The 26584-nt window shown below is 48.1% G+C and overlaps 1 protein-coding gene across 1 annotated transcript in view; it reads left to right on the top strand.

Annotated features, from left to right (window-relative positions):
• The window catches only part of RFC1 (replication factor C subunit 1), a 622078-nt gene that overhangs the window by 413748 nt on the left and 181746 nt on the right, over nt 1–26584 (top strand). Inside the window, exon 14 of the mRNA XM_069202064.1 lies at nt 9663–9775. Coding sequence (XP_069058165.1) covers nt 9663–9775 — 113 coding nt within the window. The remainder of the gene's footprint in view (nt 1–9662; nt 9776–26584) is intronic.

Raw genomic sequence — 26584 nt, forward strand, 5'->3', positions numbered from 1 at the left:
GGATTGGCGGATCCATAGCATTTCTGGAGTCCTTCTTGGAGTTTCTTGTGGACAGAGCTACTGTCCTCAGGAGTTCTTGATCCTCTAGTGGGCAGGCAGTCCTCTGGGGGTTTGGAGAGGTCGCTGGTCCTGCAAAATGCCTTGCCATTATGTAGCAGGGCTTCCGAAGCTGTAGACAGACCGGTAGGGCTGGTGCCAAGTCTGTTGGTATCTGAAGTATTCTCTGCTGGGGTCGGCTTTGCCATCCTTCTTTCTTCTTTTCTTCTTGAGGTCGCCAGGAATCTTGTGAGCTAGGTTCAGGGGTGCCCTTAAATCCTAGACTTAAGGGAGTTACGGGGATCAGAGGACAGTAGCCAATGGCTACTGTCATGGAGGGTTGTTATACCCTGCCTGTGCCCACTCCCTTTGGGGAGGGAGGCACATTCCTAAACCTATTGGTCCCTGTCCTTCAAACCAAGATGGAGGATTCTGCAGGGAGGGGGTCAAGTGTCCTAGAGTTCCTCCACTGCGGTCCTACGAAGGCAGCAGCCAGGACACCTTAGGGGTGGTCCCAGCTGGAGAGGTTACTGATCCCAGTTTCACCTAATTTTCCCACTGGACTTGCTGCCAAAAGTGGGGCTTCGTCCAGTTGGCGTGCATCTCCACTAGCTAGAGTGCCTTGGGGCACTGTAACAGGAGGCCTGGGCCTTTGTGGTTCACTGCCAAGTGTTACAGTTCCTGCAGGGGGAGGTGTGAAGCACCTCCACCCAGAGCAGGCTTTGTTTCTGACCTCAGTGAGCAGAAAAGCCCTCACCACATGGGGTCCTTAGTGGCAGGATTGCATAGAGTAGTCAGCCTAACAGTAAAGGGTTGTTTAGATACAGGGGGCATCTCTAGGATGCCCTCTGTGTGCATTATACAATATTTCCAACACTGGCATCTGTGTGGGTTTATTGTGCTGAGAAGTTTGATACCAAACTTACCAGTATTCAGTGAAGCCATAATGGAGCTGTAGAGTTCGTAATGACAAATCCTAGCCCATCTACTTAATACAGCCACACTGCATTTACAGTGTCTAAGAAAGGACTTAGACACTGTAGGTGCATAGTGCTCATGCAACTATGCCCTCACCTGTGGTATAGTGCACCCTGCCTCAGGGCTGTAAGGCCTGCTACATGGGTGACTTACCTATGCCACAGGCAATGGGATGTGGGCATGGGACCCTGAGGGGAGTGCCATATCTACTTAGTCATTTTCTCCCCACCAACACATACAAGCTGTGAGGCAGTGTGCATGTGCTGAGTGGGGGGTCCCCAGGGTGGCATAATACATGCTGCAGCCCTTAGAGACCTTCCCTGGCCACAGGGCCCTCGGTACCATGGGTACCATTTACAGGCGACTTATCTGTGTGCCAGGGCTGTGCCAATTGTGGGAACAGGAGGGCAGAAACCTGTCTGAGGGGTGGTAGCAGCTGGGCTGCCCAGAAAATCCTGTAAGACTGGTAGAAGCAACGCTGGGGGTCCTCTAAGGAGTGCATGGAATCATACCTCCAATACTTGCACCCATATTACAGTATGATTCCGGCATGTTTGATACCAAACATGCCCAGGTTCGTAGTTACCATTATGTAGCTGGACATGGGTAGTGACCTATGTCCAGTACATGTGTAAAATGGTGTCTCCGCATTCACAAAGTCCAGAAAAATGGATCTAGAGTTTGTGGGGGCACCTCTACTAGGGCAGAGGTGCCCTTACACACAGGTACCTGCACCTTGCCCTCTGGGCAGAGAGAGCCTACCATAAGGTTGACCTTTAGTGACCTGGTGTAGTGACCTGTAGTGGAAACAGGTGCATGCACCCGTTTCATGCAGACTGCAATGGCATGCCTGCAGAAACCTTTGCATGGGCTATGGGTGGCAGAATAAATGTTGCAGCCCATTGGAATTCCCTGGAACCCAAATGCCCTGGGTACCTATGTATCATACACTAGGGACTTACATGGGGGGACCAGTGTGCCAACTGTGGGTAGGAAAAGGTACAATTTATAGAGGAGAGAAAAACTACTGAGGTCCTGGTTAGCAGGGGCCCAGTAGACACAGTCAAACATACTGACCACAGGCAGAAAATGGGGGTAACCATACCAAGAAAGAGGGTACTTTCCTACACAAACCAACCAACAGGACGTTAGAGAAGGATATTGCAAGACCCAAAGAAGGCTGCAAGACACCAAAGGTGGATCCTGAAAGAGGATGTGGGGTATTTTTGGTCCAAACAACCAAGTTTAAAGGGTGAGAGCACAGTCACTGGGTTCCTGGGTAGTAGGATCCCAGTGAATACAGTCAAAACATACTGACAACAGGCAAAAAGTTGGAGTAACCATGGTTAGCCCCCCACTTTCCACCTGATATTGATGATGACTTGACAGAGTGTGCTGCGATCCTTCTAACTAGGCCACCCCAGGCACTGGTGTTCTTTGCCTAAACTGTACCACTGTTCCCACGATTGGCTAACCACTGGCATTCAGCTAAGTCCCTTCTAAAAGGTTCCAGTGGTACCAAGGGCTCTGTGACCAGGAAGGGTCCCTAAGGGCTGCAGCAAGTGTTGTGCTTCTGTAAGGGACTCCTCACCTAGCACATATGCACTGCCTTTGCAGATTGTTGGGGGTGCTGGTTAAAAGAAAAAGGTGAAGTCGACATGGCATCCCTCTCGGGGTCCCATGCCCACCAACCACTGCCTGTGGCATAGGTAACTCAACCCCTCTAGCAGGCCTTACAGCCTGTCTTCAGACTCAAAGAACCTGCACAGTGACACATCCAGAGGGACCAGCTCCTCTGAGGACTCAGAGGACTGCCCTGCACCTAAAGGACCAAGAAACTTCAGAGAACAGCGGCACGGTTCAGAAACTGCAACAACCTTGCAACTTTGAAACAACTTTAAATAGACTCTCACTTCCCGCCAGAAGCGTGAGACTTCACACTCTGCACCCGACGCCCCCGGCTCGAGTTCAGGAGAACCAGCACTGCAGAGAGGACTCCCAGACGTCTCCAACGACGTGGAGACCCTGAGACGACCTCCCTGCACCCCCTCAGCGACGCCTGCAGAGAGGATCCAGAGGCTCCCCCTGACCGGGACTGCCTGGTAACAAAGGAACCTGACGCCTGGACTAAGCACTGCACCTGTAGCCCCCAGGACCGAGAGGAACCACCTACCAGTGCAGGAGTGACCAGCAGGCAGCCCTCATCTTAGCCCAGTCCGTGGCTGGCCCGAGAAGCCCCCCTGTGCCCTGCCTGCATCGCCTAAGTGACCCCCGGGTCCCTCCATTGCTTTCTATAGCAAACCAGACTCCTACTTTGCAAACTGCACCCGGCCGCCCCTGTGTCGCTGAGGGTGTGTTTTGTGTGCTAGCAGACTGGAACCGGAGCACCCCTGTTCTTCATAGACGCCTATGTGTTTTGGGCCTTGCTTTGACCTCTGCACCTGACCGGCCCTGTGTTGCTGGTGCGGTGACTTTGGGGTTACCTTGAACCCCCAACGGTGGGCTGCCTATGCCAGGAGACTGATTGTGTAAGTGCTTTACTTACCTGCAAAAACTAACCAAACTTACTTCCCCCAGGAACAGTTGATTTTTGCACTTTGTCCACTTTTAAAATAGCTTATTGCCATTTTAACCAAAACTGTGTACTACTGTTTTAAATCAAAGTTCTATACTTACCTGTGTGAAGTACCTTGCATTTTATGTACTTACCTCAAATCTTGAATCTTGTGGTTCTAAAATACATTAAGAAAATATATTTTTTCTATATAAAACCTATTGGCCTGGAGTTAAGTCTTTGAGTGTGTGATCCTCATTTATTGCCTGTGTGTGTACAACAAATGCTTAACACTACCCTCTGATAAGTCTACTGCTTGACCACACTACCTCAAAATAAAGCATCAGTATTATCTAATGTTGCCACTATCAACCTCTAAGGGGAACCCTTGGACTCTGTGCACACTATTTCTTACTTTGAGATGGTATATACAGAGCCAACTTCCTACACACCGTCTCCCTTTCGAAATGGGTGTGACTGGCTTGGGAGGGGTAGCCTCCCCAAGCCACTGGTTTGCTTTGAAGGGCACATTTGGGGTCCTCCATGCATAAACCAGTCCACACTGGTTCAGGGACCCCGAGTTCCTGCTCTGGCACGAAACTGGACGATGGAAAGGGGGAGTGACCACTCCTCTGTCCATCACCACCTCTGGAGGTGCTCAGAGCTCCTCCAGAGGGTCCCTGGGTTCTACCATCTTGTTTCCAAGGTTGGCAGGGAACTCTGGGAACATCTGAGTGGCCAGACCAGGCAGCTAACATCAGAGCCCCCTCCTGATAGGTGCTTACCTGTTTAGGTGACCAATCCCCCTTCCAAGGCTATTTGGGGTCTCTCTCTTGGGTGGGTCCTCAGATTCGGCTTGCAAGATTCCAGCAGGACTCCTCTGCCACCTCTGCTTCAACTTCTGGCCACTGGAACCGCAACTGGACCCTCAAGGAACCGACAAACTCTGCTACAACGAAGAAGACACTTCTGCAACTTTGTTTCCATATCTCTGCCAGCTTTACAACATTTCCCCAGCTGTGCAGCTTCAGAAGACGTCATCTCTTCAGCCTGCACAAGAAGAAGAAGGAATCTCCCTCGGAGTGAAGGAGTTACTTCCCTAGAAGAAGAGACTACCGGCTGCGTGGATCTCTCCTCATCTTGAGCTGCGTGGATCCTGCATCATGGGTGGTAGTCCGGAGTAGTCCTCTTGGTCCTCTCTGCCAGCTGTCCAACTTTGGTGGAGGTATGCCTTTGCCGTCCCACGCAGGACAGTACCCCCATGCACTGCGTCTCTTGCAGCTGCCAATGCTTATTTGTATCTCCTCCAAGGGATCTTCAGGCGGTGTGTAGCTCCAGCCCCCAGCACTCCATCCTGCAAAGCACATCTTCCTGCGTGGCTGTCCTGCGGCGTGGGATCCTCTTTTGTAGCGCTGCCTGGGCTTCTTGTGTGACGCCTGTGTCCCTGTCGTGTGGGTGCTGCCTCTGCTCCTGTGGACTCTCTGCGACGCTCAGGGATCCCTGTGTCTCCCCCTCCTGGGTTGAGTCCTCCAGGCCCCTGCTGGTCCCCGGCATCACCCCCTTTCCACTAACCGTGAGTTTGCCTTTGCCAAGGCTTGTTGATGGAATTCCTGCAATGACACCCGTCTGTAATCTTCCTTCCAATGTGGTACTTTATTTGCATCCCTCAGGAACTCTTCTCCGGCTCCAGGGCTGCCTTGCTGACCTGTTCTTCATCACTGTTGAGCAACTCCTGCAACTACACCGGGGTGGGTAGTAGCTCCTATTCTTCCCTGACTCCACTGTCACTCTTGGACTTGGTTCTCTCTGTCCACAGGTCTTCTTTTGTCAGAAATCCACTGGTGGTTTTCTTGCAGTCTTGTCTGTGTGTCTTCTTTTCCTCCTTTTGGGTAGTTTGGGGAAAATCAATTTTTACTCCTGCATTCCTGGTTGCTGGGGGGTACTGTGTTACTTACCTCTGTGGTGTTCTAGTACTGCCAGGTCCCCTCTACACATTTTACTTACCTAGGTGGGGGGGGGGGCACCTTGTTCGCATTACATTTTTTTGGGTATATGGTTTGTGCTCCCCCATACGGTCACTATTGGTTATTGCTATTTGCAGTGTTTTCTAACCTTTTCTATGCCTATGTCTGATTACTAGTGTATATATTTAGTGTATTACTTACCTCCTAAGGGTGGGTCACCTTTCTGGTATTTTGTGGTGATTTGTTCCAAAAATAAAGTACCTTTATTTTTGTACAACTGAGTGTTTTCTTTCATGTGTGTAGGTGCTATGTGACTACAGTGGTATTGCATGAGCTTTGCATGTTTCCTAGATAAGCCTTGGCTGCTCATCCACAGCTACCTTGAGAGAGCCTGGCTTCTAGACACTTCCTATACTTCACTAAGAGGGATACCTGGACCTGGTATAAGGTGTAAGTACCATAGGTACCCACCACACACCAGGCCAGCTTCCTACAGTTTGGGTAGAACCAGTAACTTACCTTTTTCCTCCTGGTCACTGGTTGGTACTCCAGTACCTACCTTTGGGGTTTCCTAGCACCTCCAGCTCCCCTCTAAATGATTCCACTTCCTTGGGTGGGGACTCAACCTTCGAATTCAACTTTCTTAGTATATGTTTTGGTCGCCGGCTATTCCTTCTGTACTGCCTATTGCTTTCTCGCTGTTTTCTATTGCTTTTTATGCTTATTCCTGATTGTTATTGTACGTATATAGTGTGTTTACATACCTCCTATTGGAGGGTTGCCTATATAGTATTTTAGTACTTGTGTCACTAAAATAAAGCACCTTTTTTAACACATGTGTGTAAGTGCTGTGTGACTACAGTGGTATTGCATGAGCTTTGCATGTCTCCTAGATAAGCCTTGGCTGCTCATCCACAGCTACCTCTAGAAAGCCTGGCTTCTAGACACTGCCTACACTTCACTAGTAAGGGGATACCTGGACCTGGTATAAGGTGATAATATCATAGGTATTCACCACACACCAGGCCAGATTCCTACAGCACCTTCCTACACTTCTCTGCATGCCTTTGCCAAACATTACTGTTGGGATGGAAAAGTCCCTCTCATGGTGATGGATGTGTTCTCTTGCTTTGAGTGCCTCAACTGTAATGATGTCTTGATCTCTGATGCTGATGTCTGTTGTCATGGGGGAACATGGTTCGTGCTTGTATGCCATGACAGAGGCCTATCTCACGGTTTTGGCTTTTTTAAACTAGGAGGGGCGTCCAAACGCTGCTTGCATAGTGGTAAATTAATACTACCTTCAGGAGTTAAACAGTGCATGTCCATTGGTGGCAGTATACCTTGTAGTCCTCAGTATGAGTGAAACGGCCTTTTTACATGTGTGACTGGAGTGAGGCCTACTGACTGACTCATTTAAAGTTACGTTACTGTGTGCTTAACTCACTCTTGGCGTACATCGGATTGGAGTGTAATGCTGTGTTGTGCGTTGTGCATGTGTGCCAGTGAATGGTATAGTACAATTGTATAGTACAAGGAATAATGCAGTACTGGGCATTGTGTGTGTGTTATATACATGTGCTGGATATATCTGTGCCTGTGAATGGTAGAGTACTATTCTGGGTTCCATTATGGGAGACCCAGGGATAGCTGGAGGAGTATGAGGAGGTATTCCAACCCCACATTAGACAGTTATGTGGATTGCTGCATTCCTGTGAACTGTGTGTGATACAATGGAGGAAGGGAGAGTCAGGCCTATGCAGGGCACTGGGAAGGGGCCTGGGCACATATTAGGAAGATGAATCATTAAGAGTGTGGCTGAGGCCCTGGGGTAACATTTTGAAAAACATATCACTGTGGCTGAATCCAGGTGGGAATGTCTGGCTACTCCCATGGCCTATGTTGTGAGGCTATCAGATTTGCAACTGCTTCTGCTATTGCAGACTTCTTTCTGGAGGGAGGGAAGTCCAGCAGAGTGAGGGCAGTTTAAAAGGAAGCAGAAACCCAACATAAGCTTTAAAGACTAAGACTCTAAATCACATTTTGAGTCTGGAAATGGACTACAAGAAGGGGAGCTCAAGGCTGTCAAGCAGCCAGTCAAGCTGTGCGAGGGGGAGAAGTTCTGCTATACTTCTGCCTTTGACCAGCCTGTGTGCAGAGTAAGGGCGGTGACCAGGGATGTCATGGGCCACCGGGAAAAGACAGAGCGTGGGCTGGTCAAGACACCATCAAGAAGTAGTAGTTAAATCCATCACCCAGAAGAAAGGACCCAAGGAATATTACCAGCATCGGAGGGGCATCAAGGACCCCCTGACGGCTGCCTTCATAGGACCGCATGTAAGGAACTCAAGGACACTTGACCACTGCCCCTGCAACGCCCGCATGTGGGGAACTCACTGGAGACAGACGCTGCAGTGCACTCGGAGACTCCGGTCATGCAGGTCTTAAGACTGATATGGGCAAGACGGACCCGGGGGAACTTGCCTGCCATATAGTGCTTCAGAACTGAAACACTTTTTACTTTAAGTAAGAGTGAGACTGAAACTACTAGTGGTGTTTAACCTGAATGTTGTCTATAAACTACTAGTGTCTAAAAAAAAAAAAAAAAAGCCTGTAAAAAAAAAAAAAACTGGTATTTTACCAACCACAGAGGGTAACCCAACAAACCTCAAAGGGGTCTGGGTGAAGCTTAATTACAACCCTGTTGTTTTTGTAATGTAAAAAAAATGGAGCCTGAGCTCCGGGGACTGTGTGTATTGTTTGGGGATGTTATATTTTACTTTGTGTTGGTACATGAGTACTTTTTGTATAAAAGCAAGTGTTTGTACAATCATTTATTGTTGTTACTGAATGTATTTTGAGTTGTAAGCCTGTATTCACCCCTCAATGCCTAGCTACCCTAAAAAAAAAAAAAATCCTTGGACTGTTCGACCTGCGCTACCACTGAGCGTCAAGTGCTGAAGGGGTAGTTGGACCAGTTGCTCAGGAGCCATTGTAGATTGTGGCCCCCGGACATCAAAAGTAAAAGGCCTCAACCCCCGCAGTTGGACCCAGTGGCTACTCCTTTGCCCCGTGGCCCTCTGAACTGGGTTCTGTTGGTTACTGTCTAGTAGCTTGTTCGTGGAGTGCTGGCTATTTCTTAAGAACTGTTTTGCATGCTTTCCTTTGTTAAACAACACTACTCTGCCTCTCTTCTAGGTCTTACCATTTTAGGACTCATTCTTAAGGTCAAGTGTGAGGAGAAAATGTTACTTAACCTTTGCAACAATATTCCAAGTTCACATCATTCTCTTCCCAAAGATTTCTTAACACCTTCCTTGCTCCTCTTCTGAGATAATGCTGTCATGTTCCGACACATTGTAATATTCTTCTGTCTAGTTGTTGGCTGTCTTTGCGCTTATTTATTTCCTTGTTACTTGCCTCAGTTGGGTGCAGACAAACGTAAAGAACTGACACTAGCACGCCAGGCAGTGTTATTTGTAGATTGATTAGCGTTGTGTGACAGCAACTGGCATTACTGGAGGGAGAATGCTACTGAATTCTGTCTAGTGTCTGGGGATAGTGATAAGGTGAGGAATCTGCAGGATAATTTAGACATACTGTTACTGAAAGTAACCGACTTAGGTTTTGGTAGAAATGTGGTAGTGTTGCATATAAATCTAGTGTCTCAAAAGGCATATGTCAGGTTGACAGATTTATTACAGTAATTTAGTTCTGCATAGTTCTTGGCAATGTTGAGCATGCTATGGCATAAACAGCCATAATAAGTAGAAACAAATTGTTTTAGAAATGTTGAGTTCTAAGTATGGGTAGGTGTACTTTTCAGACTGCAAAGGAATGAATCTCTTTAGAGCTGTGAAAATGTTCTGTGAATTGCAATAACATTCATTTTATTGACATCACCACTTAGCATTTTGATACTGGCTTGTATTCATCGTTAAGCTGAGTAAAACTGAGCATTCACACAAGCCTGCAGGTTTGTGCTCACCTTTCTAAACGATATTGCCACCTTTAAATACCTGTTAATTCTACACAGATAATTAAAAGGAAGAACAAAAACAATGAAATCTTCTTATAAGTCCATAAATGTTGTGACAGTACAATTTTTTCCTTTTCTTTGTTACTTTCAGCATCCAAATTCAGTAAATTTGGGGGAAAGGATGATGGTTCCACTTTTAAAGCAGCCCTCTTGTCGGGACCCCCAGGAGTTGGTAAAACCACAACAGCATCTTTGGTCTGTGAGGTAGGTGTTCATCCTTAACCATAAAGGATGGTGTATAATTATATGTTTTGGTGAACAGTAGGCGAACAAAAGTGATGCCCTATTAATGTATGCTGGTCTTGTGAAAAGGCTGAAATACTTCTATAACTGACGAGATGCCATGTAGCTATCTTACTCTGTAGGTGAGCTATGGGTGTTGAATTGGGTTAATCCTTCCTTAAATATGCTAAATACCCTATATTCACTGCCAGCATAAACCAGAAAATATTTTTTCTTTAGATTTGATTTTAAACTGTGTAATTCTATATTTGAAAACTGCTTACTCGCCTGTACAGAGGTCTTGCCAGCTAGGCACCTGACCTAAAAGAAAACTTAAATTCAAGCAAGAAGAGAAAGAAGTTGAGATATTGGACTATTTAGACATAAAACTAAATTTATCTCGAATTGGCCACGGTTATTGGAGCCATATATTACAGGCAACAACCTATTTTTTGGGGGGGATTTTAATCTAAATAGAGAGGACGAGCGAGACGAGACAACAGATCTTTTCTAGATATTATGACCAGCTTTAGCTTGACCCAACGAGTAGGTTCAGCTACACATGAAGTTGATCACAGACTTGATGGGGGTTTTTACCAGTCATAAGATCTCCATGACATTGGAGTGCTCACAGGTAGATTGGTCAGATCATAGGCTGGTATCCTTTAAGGTTCAGGGGACACAGCCAATGAATTATCACTACAGCATGCAAAAAGGCTGAAGAAATTGGGGGGGAAATTAAAATAGGGGAGTTTGTTCAGGCCCTAGAGAAATTTAAAATGATGGGCACTTTACAACGAGGTCCCCTAGGAGAGAATTTCAATAATTGGGTTAGGTCAGCCATGGAGGAGGTAGTCCCAATGACCAAAGTTAAAGCTAATGGTAGGAGGAAATTATCAGCTCAGTGGTATTCAGAGGAGCTGCAAAGGCAATGTAGGAGGCAGGAGAGGAAATGCAAACTGTCCATGGATATGGTACAGAAACTTAGACTTGGAGAGCTAACCGCTAAATATAAATTGGTGGAGGCTAAATCAGCTTTTTTTGCCCAGAAGATTAGAGCTTCCTTGAATGCACCAAATGAACTGTTTGATATGGTTCGTTCCTTCATGTCTCCGCTGCTGCAGATAGATGTGGAAAATTCTCAAGAATTCTGTAATGAAATGGCTCTGTATTTTATGGAATAATTATGTTTACTATTATTATAAGCATAAACCATGGTTACACAGCAATTAGCCTACACCCAACAGGACCTGCCGCGGTACAACAAGCAAAGCGTGTTAAACATTCAACTGAAACAGCGGAAGCCCATAGGCCGCTGGCACCATCAAACATTGCAGGAAGCCGTGTAGAAGAAAGAAAGAACACAATAAATGCCACCCATCCTCCCCTGGTGCCTTGCTTCTGTATAAGCCACTGTCAGGTTGCTGCAGTGAATTAAGAGGGGAATGGACGTTATGTGGTGTGTGTCAATAAAGTGATGGTCTCGCTGGGATTCTGGTCAGGGTTTAGCCGCAGAAGTTTCAAATAGACGGGGCAAGTTAAATCACGGAATTCAGAAGAAAGGAGACATATGAAGGGATCCACAGTTCCCCTGTGCAGCACATTTCACCTCTGTAGACTTAGCTATCTTCTCCATCCCCAGGTCAAACAAAAATTTATATAGCCAGGAATTTTGGGCTGGTGTTTTGTCAGTACCACAGAGGGAGAGAATAACCTGCTGGGCCGTGGTGAGAGCAAGAGCCATTTGTCTTCCTTCGAACTGAGCGTAGCAGGTATGTCAAAGGGTTGCGGAGACTCAGGAGTGTGTAGGTTTGGAATCTTGGATAGGTGTCAAAAGCCGTGTCCATATCATCTAAAACCTGATCCCAGTATCGCTTGAGCTTCGGACAGTGACATAGGAGGCGTACAAGGGTCCCACTGGTGCCACAGCTGCGCCAGCCCTCTAAAGAGCGCGATGCGTTCCATCCATGGATGCAAGGCGAGGGTCAGGTACCAGTAAGAGACAATTTTGTATGTCGATTCAGTGCCAGTTACATTGTATATAGTTTGGTGAACTCTCTAGAAAATGTCTCTCCACTTCTTGGCTGTCGGTGTTCTACCTAAGTGGTTCTCAACCTTTAGGCTTCTGTGGACTCCCACTTTATCATTACTGAAACCCTGAGACCCGCACTGAATCATTATTCGAATCCGGGGACCCCCCTGAATCATTACTGGAAGCCGGGGACCCAGGCATAAATATTGTCAATGATTTGAACCTCAAAACAATACATACAAAATACAGAAACAGCATACCTTCAAAGACATACCCTAAGGATAACTCATTTTAATCAATTTGCAGACAAATAAAATTATCAAAATACAAATTGTAATGTTAAAAGGTAGGTTTGAGCTTTTCTAAATTCAACTGAAGCCACACTTTGTCCATAAATTATTCTGTTTGATGCATCAGCACTGCTCCCACGAATCAATCTGAGGAAACAAATTACATTTTCAACCTCCAATTTCAAATTCCTTGACATTTACAGTGTTTTAAACTGCACATTTAGCCACTTTATTTATATACGCTTAATTAATCTGTTAATAATAGTTAATTTTCTAAGCAGTCACGGACCCCTGAGAAGGCTTCACAGACCCCACAGGGGCCCGCTGACCACAGTTTGGGAACCACTGTTGTACCCAATTCCCACTGCAGCTGTCACTTGGTTTGGGTAGACTGCCCTCCCAAGTCACGAATGTGTAGAGTTTGGATATAAGGCGTTTGATATGTAGTTTAAGTAGGGGCCCCCTTTAAAGGGGTGTCAGCAGTCTGTTTGCTCTAGGCTGGACTCCTGGCTTTGTCATCCAGTTGCAGACCTGGAGGTAGTGTACGTGATTGACGTCTGTCAGAAAGTAGTCATCTTTCAGTTGGGCAAAGGGAATAAGTCCTTGAGTGTCAAATAGACTACTTATTTGTTTACATTCACCCTCCCACCAGCGACGGAATTGCTCTGGTTGCACTGTATACACTTTGGACCCATTTACAGAATCGTTCCCCGATTCCAAAGCGACGCATCGTTTCAGAGATGTAAGGCCAGTGAAGGCGATCAAACGCCTTCTCCGCATCAATAGACAGGAGGAGGGCCTCACGGTGTGATCAATGCGTCTTATCAGTACAGTGGAGAAGGCACTTAGGGCCAGATGTAGCAAGGCTTTTGCGCCTCGCAAACGGCGAAAAACCCAGTTTGCGAGGCGCAAAAGCCCCCACGCGATGCAGAAACGCATTTTGCGGAACCGGTGTTCCCTTCCTATTTGCGACTCGCAACGCGATGTAAGTTGATTTGCGACCGCGACCCCTTCCCCTTTGTAAATGATCACACAAATATTTTTCAGAGCAGTTAGTGGTCCTATGGACCACTGCCTGCTCTGAAAAAAAAAACGAAACAAAAGGTTTCGGTATTTTTTTCCAAGTGCAGCTCGTTTTCCTTTAAGGAAAACGGGCTGCAGATGGGGAAAAAAAACTGCTTTATTTAAAAGCAGTCACGGACATGGTGGTCTGCTGTCTCCAGCAGGCCACCATCCCTGTGAGTGCCCAGACTTGCATTGCGAGTCACAGAAGGTGTCTGAGACACCTTTCTGCATAGCAAATTGCGAGTTGCAATTTGCGAGTCGCTCGGACTCGCAAATTGCAAGTCGCAATTTGCAACGTACCTAAATCTGGCCCTAAGTGTTATCTCTGCATTGGTGCAAGGGTATGAATCCAGCCTGGTCCGGATCAATGAGATCCGGCATAAGAGGGTTAAGGCAGTGTGCAAGGGCAGTAGTAAAGAGTTTTGCGTCGAAGTTGAGGAGACTAATGGGTCTGTTCAAACTACAGCGGGTCGGGTCCTTGCCTGGCTTGGGTACCACTGATAGCAGCATCTAGCATGGAATCTGTAAGTGCCCCTGTCTCTGCAAAGGAGTTAAACAGGCGAGTCAGCAGAGGGGCGAAGACTGTACGGAACGTCTTATTAAAAAAAAAAAAAAGTGCAGTAAAGCCATCCAGTCTGGGTGATTTCATTGTTTTTAGATGAGCTATTGCTGTGATTACTTAGTCGATTTGGATGGGCCAGTCAAGTGCGACCGCCTCCACCCCAGGGAGAGCAGTAAGGGTATTGGGTTGTATATAGTCTGAGGGGTCGTCGGTCAGGGCCTGATCTGGCGCATAAAGGCCAAGGCTAATTTAACAGAGCCTGCAAGGGTTTTACTACACAAGCATACGCCCACAGTGGTTGCTCCCCAAGTAGAACTTATGTTTGCATCATCAGCCTTGTCCAAGTGCTTGAGATGACATCTAGCCTTATCCAGGTCCCTCCAGATCCTGTGCGCCCCGTACATTTATGAATTGTTTCCAGTTCAGAGATGGCAGCTTCCAGGCTGCATCGCTTATAACAGCGTTGTTTATTCTTGCCCGCCGATGTGGCTATCAGTTCTCCCCAGATTACCAATTTTAAAGCCTCTCAGACTGAGGCCAAGGAGGTCTCACCGTTATTGTTAACCTGTACATAGGGTACAATTGTTTGGTGGAGTGAGTCAACCGTTGCAGTGGAGCGGAGCTTCGTATCCTCCAAGTGGTGCAAGGGGGCTGGGAAGACGACAGGTGCAGTGTGAGGATTAGGGTGGCATGGTCAGACAGGAAGCGTGGGGCGATGGAAACAGCCGAGGTAATTGACAGCATGTGAGGTGTGGCAAAGAAATAGTCTATATACGCATAAGTCTTATGGTGAGCTAAGTAGCAAGTACAATCTCCCGCTCCCCCCCAACCCCCACCACCCCCTACCACCACCACCGGTATGGCTCCGTCAGGTGTCTGAAGTACAGGCGCTAGTGAGTTCATGATGAAGGCCTCTTGTTGGGTGTTGGGGGCGTAAATGTTCACTAGTGTGAGATGTAAGAAGCCTAGCTTGAGCCTAAGTGCCAATAGGCACCCCTTTACCTCTGCTTGGGGCTTGGGTGGAGACTTTCTTAGTACAGTCAGAGGACCAGTACTGACATGGGAACCAGCGGGAATGCATCCTATGGACATCCTTAGTGAGAAAATGCATTATGAGACATATGTTGCATTCCGATTGCTGAAGAAGCGATGGGACAGCTAACCGCTTCAAAGGGTTATTGTTAGAAATGGGATTTCTGGTTGGCTAGGGTATACACCTAAGCCAGACAGAAACCACCTCCCTTAGTCAGGGCAAGAGAGTTACATGTCCAGGATAACCCTTGTTCACCCCCTTGTTAGTTTGGCACGAGCAGTCAGGCCTAACCCGCAGGCAATGTGTGAAGCGTCTGCACAGCGCACACAACTCGCGTTACTCAATAAATACACCGCAAAGGAACACAACACCAAGTTATATTAAAATAAACTGTATTATACATAACCTAATTAGACCAAACAAAACATGTCCATAATACCCTGCTACCCAAGCAGTTGTCAGAACATTACACAGTATTGTTACCCTGCAAAAACCAGCAGTAGTCGCATAGACACCTAGGTTACTGATTATTCTGCAACATAATCAGTACTCAGGAAAACATTACTAAAGGATTGCACTTGTCATAAAATGCCCCTAAAAGGAATATTAGAAAATACATGGCAAGTCAGCAAAATATATCACCATAAAGGCAGGGTCAGCAGTGCCAAGACATTATCGTGATTGCACCTATTATGGCATGAAGAACCCACCCCTAAATGAAAAGCAATTCACATGTCAGCCTGATCATGCAATCACATGAGCACTTCTCATGGCATAAATCAAAAATAACCTTTTTCTCCTGGGAGTTACTGCGCCAGTTACTGTCTTCACTCTGAGCCTGCAGGGCGTCAGGCTCCTGTGTTGCGGTTAGGCTCAGGGGGGAGTTGGCGGCCACCTCTGGCAGCTAAGTTGCTCTTGGGCTCCTAAGGGGGTAATGGAGCCCCGTTGGGTTGGCCAGGAATGCGGCCTGTGAGGAGGGTTCCCTCTCGTCCTACCAGCTGCGGTAAGGACGCACCGGAGAGTGGGTGGTGATCAAAAGTCTGTAGGGCGCCAATCCAGTGGTGCACCTACAGCAAGATTAAGCAGCCCTGCTCCACACTGAGGCTTTTCAGGGTCTCTGCCATGAGGGCACAGCTTTGCTGCGTCCTCTCACCTCCAGTGGGAGGGAGCGGCCGCTAGCATGGGCAGTGCCGTCCTCCTGGGCCGCGGCGGTGACGCACCATAGGAGGTGCCTGCTTGTACCCCGGTGGTGCCTCTTGACAGCCTCCTGCGCCCCGGGGGTATCCAACGGGGAGCACCGAATCAGAGATTCACCTTCTTGGGTCCCGGGGGTACACAGCCCAGCTCGTTTCCAACGCGCTTCGAAAACACACGCAACAGAGATTATTGCGGCAACAGGACCAAGGATACTCTCTCCAGACGATCCCAAAATTATGAACGAGGCACCCTCGAAGTGCTCAACAATTGAAGAAAGGCACTGAAATCCAGTAAAAAGAGAGCACTTCTCCAGGCGTTATACAATTACAATTAAGCACCGCTCCTCCACTTCAAGCAGACGATGGCAGAGGCCACAGCACCTAGCCTCTGGGGGACACAAAAGATGGAGCACAAGGCAGCAGGCCAGCACAAAGGGGATGCAGACAGTGACAGTTCCTCCAAGTGACCAAAAGGTCACAGGTCAGCACAGCAGCAGCAGTCCTAGGCGGTTCCGGGTGAGTCCCTCCAGCAGCATTCTGTGTCCAGTTCCAAGTAGGTTTCTTGTGTGTTTTTATGGGGACAAAACCCCTGTACTTATACTCAGTTTTGCAAAGCATTTTCAGTGAGGTGGAGAGGAGGCTTCAACCAGTTACAACAGGTTCTGAGAGTGTCCCCTCTGTCTGCCAGCACAGGCTCCAAACATCAGTTGGGGTAAACAAGCCCTTTGTGTGAGGCCAGGGCACAGCCTTTAAAGATGCAAGTGTGCCCCGCCTTCCCTTTTCTCAGCCCAGGAAGACCATTCAATATGTAGATGCACCTCTATGACACCTCCACCCTCCCTGTGTCCAGGCTGTCTGAAAAGTATGCCAGGCATGGACGGGAGTCAAGCTACAAAACACCAGATTCATAAGCACAGAGAAATGCTCACCTTCTAGAAGTGGCATTTCTATAATGGTAATAAAAATTCCACCTACACCAGTAAGCAGCATTTCTCATTATCATTACATCCATACCAAACATGCCTACGCTACCCCTCATAAATCAGACAGTAACCCCTAGACATAAGGCAGGGCATTTCCAATGCAATCCTATGAGAAGGCTGCACTCACAGCAGTGAGAAACCAAATAAGCTGTTTGGCACTACCACGAGAGGCCACGCTACCAGGCACATGTCCTGCCTTCTACATACATAGCACCCTGCCCATCGGGCTAGCTAGGGCCTACCTTAGGGGTGACCTACATGTAATAAAAGGGGAGTTCTGGGCCTGGCAAGTAGATTTAGATGCCAGGTGCCTCTGGCAGCAAACTACGCACGCAGGCCCTGCACTAGCAGGCCTGAGACAGATTTGAAAAGCTACTTCAGTGGGTGGCGCAAGCAGCGCTGCAGGCCCACTAGTAGCATTTAATTTACAGACTCTGGGTAAAGGGATACCACTGTACAAGGGACTTGCAGGCAAATTAAATGTGCCAATCAGGCATAAGCCAATCATACCACGTTTACAAGGGAGAGCACATGCACTTTAGCGCTATTTAGCAGTGATAAAGTGACCTGAGTAGTCATGTCAGCCAAAAAGGGTCAGAAAAAATTAGGAGGAGAAGGCAAAAAGTTTGAGAAATGACCCTGTACAAAGGGCCAGGTCCAGCAGTTATTTATACCCTGGACATTAAGACTAAGATTTATAAGTTCCATAGTGCCTTAGGGAATTATGTAGGCATCTGGAGAGGTCCCTTTAGGGCCTTGGTGGTTCACATCCTGAGGTCGTTAGTCCCATGTTTTGCAACGACAGATAAGGCGTCAGGAATGGCAGTGGTAGTTGAAGGAGCCAGGGTAGCGAAGAAACCCCCCAAAAACAACAGAAGAAAACCCTCAAATCCAAAACACAACGTTCCTTTGTCCATGGAAACATAAATTAGCACGTGATCCAGACAAGTAAAATGCAGCTGAAGAGATGTCCACTCCGGGAGAGACAAAGGATAGGTCCAAATCAAAAGGGCAGAGTCTGCCCCACTGTACCCTTCCGCCGCATGCTGAGATTGAAAGCAGACTTCCAGTTTTTAGGAAGAGAATGCTTTGTCTGTGTTCCCTGAGAGCGATTCCAGGACATCCTGTCTTTCTAAGGCCATAGTTTCAGGATCCTGATGAGCCACCCCAGTGCCACAATTCGGGCGGCGTTTAAGTTGACGGGTCTGTGATGTTAGACCTCTCGGGCTAGCTGGTCGGTCATCTGTAGGAGTCTCCTAAAGACCCACCATGCGGCAAGCCTCCTGGGAGGATCGGATCTGATGTAGCTTCCCTTCTAGATGGAAGACAATCCAAAAGGGGTGGCACCAGCTGTAAAAGATATCAGTGTTCTATAGGTGGTCAGTGACAGGGTGAAAAGCGTACCGCTTCTGCAGCGTGATGGCCGTGACATCCTGAAACAGCAAGGGAGAGTGGCCTTTAAATTGGAGTGGATGCAGAGCACGGGCCTTGCGCAGGATGGATTACTTCAGTTGGAAATCATGCAAGCACGTCAGGCTATGTGGAGGAGGAGCTTTTGCCAGCCATGGGGGGCCCACTTGGTGAAGCCTGTCCAACTTAGTCTACTTCAGGAGTCCAACTTTGTCTACTTCAGGAGTATCACCTAATATGTCTCGAAAAAGAGCTGTGACATAGTCATTAAGGTCGGTTCCCTCCACAGCAGTCAGGACGCCTCTGATGCAGATATTATTTTATCTAGAGTGATTCTCCAGATCCTATATGTGTGCCTGTAGGTCTAGTTGTTGGTCCTGTGGCTGAAGGATTTCTTGCTAAAGCCATTCTATCTTCTCGCTGCGACCATTATCTTTGTCCTGTAGAGTAGAGACCCTCTCACCAATATCCAAGTCAGGGCATATATCCCATAGATCAACTGAGAGATCTTTCTTGATTGCTTGTGGTCGTCATGGAGGGGGATGAACAGGGATTCGAAGAAGGCCCACATCAGCGCGCCATCTGCAAGGTTGGTTTCAGGCCCACAAACTGGCTCACCAGCATAAGCGCCATCTCCAGTGGGTACCTGAGGGCCTCATCAACGTATCTGCGAGAGCGCAACCTTTTTTTCTTCCTGCCTGCAAACGTGGTAGTGGTGTCCACCCCTGGGTTTCAGGCAGTCACAGAGAGTGGTGGGGCCTCTTTCCTCCCCCAGGCCCGAGCAAGCCACACAATGAAGGCGAGGGACCCTTCACAGCGCAGGTCCCGCTGGGAGCATCCTCCTGTGCAAGAAGAACAATCTCACTAGGAATGCGCACCTCCTGGGAGAAGCTTCAGGGACTACCTGAGGTTAGCTGCTGGATGAGCTTCCAACAAGAAAGCCTGGAGTAAGTTTGCACGCAGGCCTTCCAGATAGCAGGTGAGGAGAGTAGTGATTTAGCTGATAGAGGTGCGTATCAGGCAGAGTGCAGCACAAGTGTACGGCACAGGTCCAGGCCACTAGCATGTATGAGTTGCGCACGGAGTGCGGAGGGAGATTCATCAGGTATCCGTCGTGCCGTGAGCATACAGTTCACCAGCTTTTCCTGTGCTGCAGTCAGAAAGATCGCAGGGGCCTCTCCAACCCAACCTCCTGCAGCTGCCAGTCAGCAGTACTGCGAAGCATCCTCCAGGCAGGTGTATTCCCCAGTAAACGCTGTGTACAGGAGGAGCAGAGCTAGGCCTTCGCAATTGGGACAAGCCCCTGTAGGCCTCTCCACGTCAGCTGGTTTTATCGCATGCCAGCTGCCGCGGCATATGTCCAGACCTTAGCATCACCAGCCACGGGCCAGTCACCACACTGCCGGCCAGAAGGGTTGAATCGGCAGTGGAGTCCTGCTGGGACAACGGGGGGGGAGGGGGGGGGAGGGAGGTGGACGTGTCACTCACCGCCGCAGCCAGGGGCATCAGCGGGCTCTCCCCACTCGCCAGTGTGCTCCAGAGTAAGGAGGCTACCCCACTCCTGGGGTCACGCGTTTCAGGCAGCGCGTGCCGCCCGCAACATATTATGTATCCGGGTGCCTCCTCTGACTCCAGTCGCAGACTCCAGTGGCATGGGGGAAAGTTCTGAGGGCCTTCCGCGTGGTCCGCAGCATCCTCACTAGTCAGGGGAAGGCTGTGGGGGGCAAAATCTACAGCGTGAAGGATGCTCAATGTGGCTATTTTTGGCAGGTGGCGGAGATACTGGGAAGTGTGTCTTAGCTGCTCACCATTTTGACCACACCCCTTCTGGCTCTGCATTTTAAAGAGAAAATTCGGAAGATTCATGCAGAGTGTCCTACCCCTGAGGTGGATATAGGAAACTGCCCCTTTTGGCATGGTTACTCCCCACTTTTTGCCTAATATCTGATGCTAACTTAACTGAGTGTGTGCTGGGATCCTGCTAACCAGGCCCCAGCACCAGTGTTCTTTCCCTAAACTGTACCATTGCTTCCACAATTGACACACCCCTGACACACAGCTAAGTTGCATGTAAAAGGTACCACAGGTACCAAGGGCCCTTTGACCAAGGAGGGTATTGTACACTACCACAAAAATGAGCGTTCATATTATCTACCTTATCCTCTGTTAAGCCTTTGGGAAATCCCTGGACTCTGTGCACACCATACCTCATTTTGGTATAGCATATACAGAGCCAGATTCCTACAGGTATTGCTTGGGTATCTATTCTAAAGTAAAGAATATGTGGCTAAGTAGTCTCTAGCAAATGAACAAGTTACTTCGGTTAGGTAACAATTTATTTGGTAGAGACTCTACCTAGCTGCAGATTCCTTACCGTAAAAGTATCTACTTGTAGGAATAAAGATACAAAGATGCAATGTCTAGTATTTGTAGTATTCTCATGCGGGTGGAGAAAACCGAGAAGCAGTGCCTGAAAAAGCTCTAAATGCTTTTATCAATACTTATTTTTAATCTTGGAGTTAAAAGAAGAAAAGTAGTCCAGGCAGTGAGGTGTAATTTAGGAGCTTTAACATGAACTTGTATGTTTGTGGCATGTGTAGTTGTAGATATACATGCTCTGCTTACTCCTGCCATCTAATGTTGGGCTTGGAGATGTACAAATTGCTTTTCTTCAAAGAAGTTTTTCGAGTCACCAGTTGTCCTGTCCTATGGTTGGTTGCAGCATTAGATTGGTTTCTTCGACTTTGGGTTCAGATGTGTGCCACTGAAGCTCTGAGTCAGTGCTGCATGGTGTTCATCTTTGGGGCCTTCCAGTGCTTCCACTACTGTTAACAACAATTGCATTTGCAGTTCTCAACCTCAGTCCCATCGGGTACAGTCCCAGATATTCGTTGATACTTATTTGGGGCTTTAGCCTCCTTGGCCTTTCTCCTCAGCCACCTGCTTGAAGAATGTGTAGACCAAAATGGAAAGGACCCTATTTCTGTATTCTCTACACTGCCACTCCAAATGCTCCTGGCATGATAAGCACGTGATCTGCAACTTTTGCTTGTCGCCAGAGTACAATGAAGCCTCCAGCGGTTTGCTCGGAGCAAGATGGTGCAGCTGCAAAGCAACATCCCCAAAACCTTCAGTGCAGAGGTTGTAGAAGAAGCAGGTGCCTCAGAATCTGCAGGGCGACAAGCAGTCCTCAGTCTGGGGTCGAGCTCTCCTTTGGGCTCCAAGGGCGATGGAAAGCTGTCCCTCCAGGACAGTGCCAGAAGATGCCGACAGTGAGTACTGCGCCACATCACTCACACCAGCTGGCTGATCACAGCCCTTTATACAGCCAGGCAATGAGACCACTGCCAGCCTTACGGGCCTCTACTGCATCCCTGCCATGGCTGACATGACATAAGGCTTCAGAGGTGACTTCGACACTGTAGGAAAGTGCCGCTTTTGACATGGTCACTCCCTCCCTCCTCTTTTTCGCCTGGTTTCTGGTGCATATTCGACTGAAAGTGCACTGTGTCCCTCCTAAACAGGTCCCCAGTGCCAGATCTCTTTTCCCAAAACTGCATATTTCCCAATCAGAAAACCTTTAGCTACCACTGTAAGTCCCTAGTAAATGGTACCCTGGTACCTAGGACATGGGGTGTTACAGGAAGGCCCCTGAGGGCTGGATTACAAATTGTGCCACCCTCAGTGACCCTCTCATCAAGTGCACACAGCCTGTGTGCCCTGTCCCCTTTACACTGCATGCAATATATGTAAGTCACCCCTATAGCAGGCCTTCTAGCCCTAAAGGCAATGTGCATTATATTACATATGAGGGCATACCTGCATGAGCAGATATGACCCTGATATGTCTTTGTCGATTCTCAGACATAGTAAGTGAACAGGGGAGCCATTTTAAGTACATGTGCTGGACTCTGGTCATTATGAGTTCTCCAGCTACATGATGGCTTCACTGAAAATAGGGATGTTTGGTATCAAACATCTGCCATTAATAAACCCTCACTGAATGCAGTGATGGATTTATTGTTACATGCACTCAGAGGGCACCTTAGAGGTGCCCCCTGAAAACCTACCAACTTCTAGTGTGGGCACTGACTGGTCAAAACTATTGTTGCCACCTTAGAGTTCTGCCCCCACGAGGGGCGAGCCAATGCTCTCAAGGGCTCAAAACAAAGGCCTTCTCTCGGCAGAGTTCTGACCTCCTCTTCCATGCAGGATGGACGTTCCAGGTTTGGGAGCTTTAAAGGTCTTGCTGCCACTGGAATATAACCCAGCCATCTCCAAATGGTAGAGAAGGCCGACTCACAGTTGCGGACCCCACTTTTGGTGGCAGGACTGGTGGGAAAATTAGTTAAATTAGGAGGAGTGCCCACTTTATGCAAGTCCCACCCCTAAGTTGAATGAGCTGAAGTGGACTCTACTTTTTAAATTCCTCCATCTTTTTTGGAATGAATTATGCCAGTAGGGTTAGGGCTATGCCCATTTCCTAAAGGAATTGGTCATAAGGAGGGCGTAGTCACCCTAAAGGTGAGTAGCGTATTGGATACCAAATGGCACTCCCTGTAACGTCCCTAGATTCATTATTTAGGTAGCACCCCTGAACCATAGAACTCAGATTCATGTTGGCCTAAGAAGAGCCAGACAAAACAGAAGTCGCACCTGCAGAGAAGACTGAAGACACCAGCTGACTTGGCCCCAGCACTACCGGCCTGTCTACAGCCCTCAGAGAACCTGCACCCAAAAGACCTCTTGTTCTGCAGCCCAGCGACCTGCAAAGCCTTGGAAGGACTACCTACCTTTGATAAAGACTAAGAACTCCTGTGGACAGCGGAGCTTTCCAAAAGAAACCAACTTCAAAGAAGAAGTCTGCCTGAGGAACCGTGAAACCCCCACTGAAATCACCTCTGCACCCAGCGCTTCATCGTTACCCCCGTCTCAGTTAATATTGGGCACCGACGCTGTCTTGGCACTCTGCACCCGCCCGCCCCAGTGCCACTGAGGGTGTAAGTTTGGTGTTGCTTTGTAGTATCACACCACCCACCCACCCACCCAGTGCTTACCTCAACCCCTGGAGACCACACTCTGACACCACTTTTTCTTACCTGTGAGCAGCACATCTTCATTCACCCTTGCTCCATTGGTTAACATTGAGCACCCGACTCAGAGTTTGATCTCTGCACCCGGCCGCCCCTGTTCCGTTGTGGGTACACTCTTGGTATCTATTTGAACCTTACCTGCTGTTGACATAAAGCTCTGAAGACTGAATTTGTAAGTGGTGTACTTACATGCAAAACTGCATTCTTGTTTTCTTCCCATAGATTAACATTGAAGACTCTGAAAATTGCAGTGTCTTGATTTTTGAAACTGAAAAGTATCATTAATTTAAAAACTGCTTACCTTATAACGAAGTTCTTTGGTTCAAAGCATATATAAAAGCAGTTGTTATTTTTGTAAATTAGTCTCAGATTTATTCTTTGAGTGTATGTCATGTATTGCCTCTGTAAGCACAACAAATGCCTAACACCACTCCTTGATAAACCTAATTGCTCACCCATACTACCACAAATAGAGCGTTAGACCTCTCTCTTTCTGCCTCTGCAAGCCTTTGGTGATCCACTGGACTCTCTGCACAGTGTACTTCATTTTGGTACACTGTATAGCGAGCCGGCTTCCTGCAGACACCGAGGTCACTGCACAAGACCCAACCTTCCTTAGCGTCAGCAGCACCCTTGGTGCCTTTCAGTTTCTCAGCACTGGCGAAATTTCACCCTTTGGAGCTGAAACACCCCTCGACAATGAGACAGACTTTGGAGCCGAAACAGCCGTTGAAGTCAAAATTAGCTTTGAACCCAAAAGACTTATCAGTGCCGACTTGCCAATTCAAGATGTTTTCTTCAGCTGAATTGGAGGACCTCAAGGCTTCTATTTTGCAGCGCTCCCAGGAGGATTTGGACAGTAGTTCAAGGAGAATTTTCATTCACCCTAAGACCAGTAAGATCGTTGCTAAAGTGCCACCAAAAGTGCAAGACACTTTCTCAAAAAGGAAGCTTTCCTTTGAGGAGCACCTTCTCCCATGCCTAAGAAACATCAAGAGGGGCACCAGTTCCCAGCCTTCTCCACCTCCTCGTCGGCTTAAAGCATCTACCAACCCTGGCCCCCTCACTCTACCACAGGGGCCCCCTCCACCAGTTTCACGGGGGTTGTCCTCACATTCCTCATACGGTGAGGGTAGCCCAATAGATTTTTTGGACCCATACATTATCCAGAGCCCCAGGATGATCTGTGGGATAATTATGGGGTCATCCCTACAGGCGACAACAATCCTGACTTCTGTCCTTCAAAGCCTTTCCCGCCAGATGATACAACCTCATATCACAAGGCTATTTATAGGGCTGCCTCCTTCCATAAGGTGGACTTGCGTACAATCACTGAGGAGACTTCATGACTGCCCTTGACCTGAAGGATGCCTGTTTCCACATCCAAATCCCAATTCCTTATGCCCATCACCGCTTCCTCGGGTTTGGTGGAGGTGGACAGCACTTTCAATTCAAAGTACTGCTCTTCGTGGTAACTTCAGCACCCAGGGTCTTTACCAAATGTCTTGCAGTGGTAGATGCTCATCTCAGGAGGAATGGTATCCACGTATTTCCACACCTCAGAGACTGGCTGACAGAGTGGGAGCAGTGTCTCGCCCACACTATGATTACTCCACAATCTGAGCTTCACTGTCAATGTGGGTAAGTCCCATCTCCTGCAATTCAGATACAGCCCTTATATGATGAAGACATGTAGCTTCAGATTCCTTACTTTAGAATTCTCCCTGCCTGGATCCAGAAACTTTTTTCCCCCATATCACATCTGTATGTCAGAAGGCAATGATCTGGCACCTTTGGGCGCCACCGGAATCGGCATTGTGCGATGCTGCTCCGGATCATCGGTTATTAGAATGGGGCTTGCACCACCATTGGCACTGGGAGTGTCAACATCTGGAGCAACACCGGAGGAGGTGGATTGTAGGAACCCGGCATCCTTTCGGATCAGATATCGGATCCAAGAGACCCCATTGGCACCAGAGCTGTCGGAGTACAACCTGATGGGGTCTTTGATGAGCACACGGGGGCTATGGCGCTCCGGCAGGACCAGCCCACTCAGATACGAGACGCATGGCCTCGTAAAACTCTTTGAGCTGAGCAGCGGTCGCTCTGGCTCCAGAAAACGAGCAGCGGTCGCTCTGGCTCCAGAAAACGGGGGAGGTTCTCTCAGGAGAACCGTGTTCCCGACTCAGCTCAGCAGCTGACAGATGAGGTGAAGTCGAAGTCCGCTTGGGCTTATTCTTCTTTTTGTGCCTCTTCCCCAAGTGTGCAGAGGCTGTTGAATGGGAGGAAGAGGACTTAGGGCTCCTGGAGCGATCCTGCGACCTCCTCCTCGACCATGACCTCCGTGAAGACCGTGAAGTTGCACCAGCCGACGTCGACTGCCGGGCCACCATGAACTTCAGGGACCGCTCCCTCAGAGCTTTCGGATACATGGCCCGGCAGTCCGAACACGACTTTGAGTTGTGGTCTCGATCTAGACACCAGGGACGTGGGGGTCCGTCACCGACATGGCACAGTGGCAGGCACCACATGGCTTGAACCCTGTCTTCCTAGAAGTCACAGACTCAAAAAAGTATTGACAAAAAGGTTGAAAAAGGCCTGACAAAAAAGAGAGAGGGTAGTTTGATTTCGGATCGCCGCTTTAACCGGGGTGGAAGGAAAAGAACAGACGTACGTGCCCCTGGGTGATGCCTTCATAGGCGACCCTGACGTCACAGATGGATCCCAACGACACCACCCGGATCCAAACGACACCACCCGATGGGTTGCACAAGGATATTGCTCTGCAAAAGTTCTGGATTCCAAGCTGACGCCAGGAAATTCTAAAAGCAAGGAATCTGCAATTAGAAGTCTCTGTCAGATACATCTGATTTGAAGGTGATATGGTTTACTTTACTCCGAAGAAAAGCTTGTGCTTAAGAGTTGTTACCCTTATGGTATATACCCTACTCTAATCGGAGTATTTGCTTGCAAGCTGGTAAACATTTTTATACATATATGTGTGTAGATATATATATATATATATATATATATATATATATATATATATATATATATATATACATACATATATATATATATATATATATGTGTGTGCACAGTTGGGATTCCTTAACTTGTGGGCTGT

The sequence above is a fragment of the Pleurodeles waltl genome, chromosome 1_2, assembly GCF_031143425.1.
Source record: "Pleurodeles waltl isolate 20211129_DDA chromosome 1_2, aPleWal1.hap1.20221129, whole genome shotgun sequence".
NCBI lineage: Eukaryota > Metazoa > Chordata > Amphibia > Caudata > Salamandridae > Pleurodeles > Pleurodeles waltl.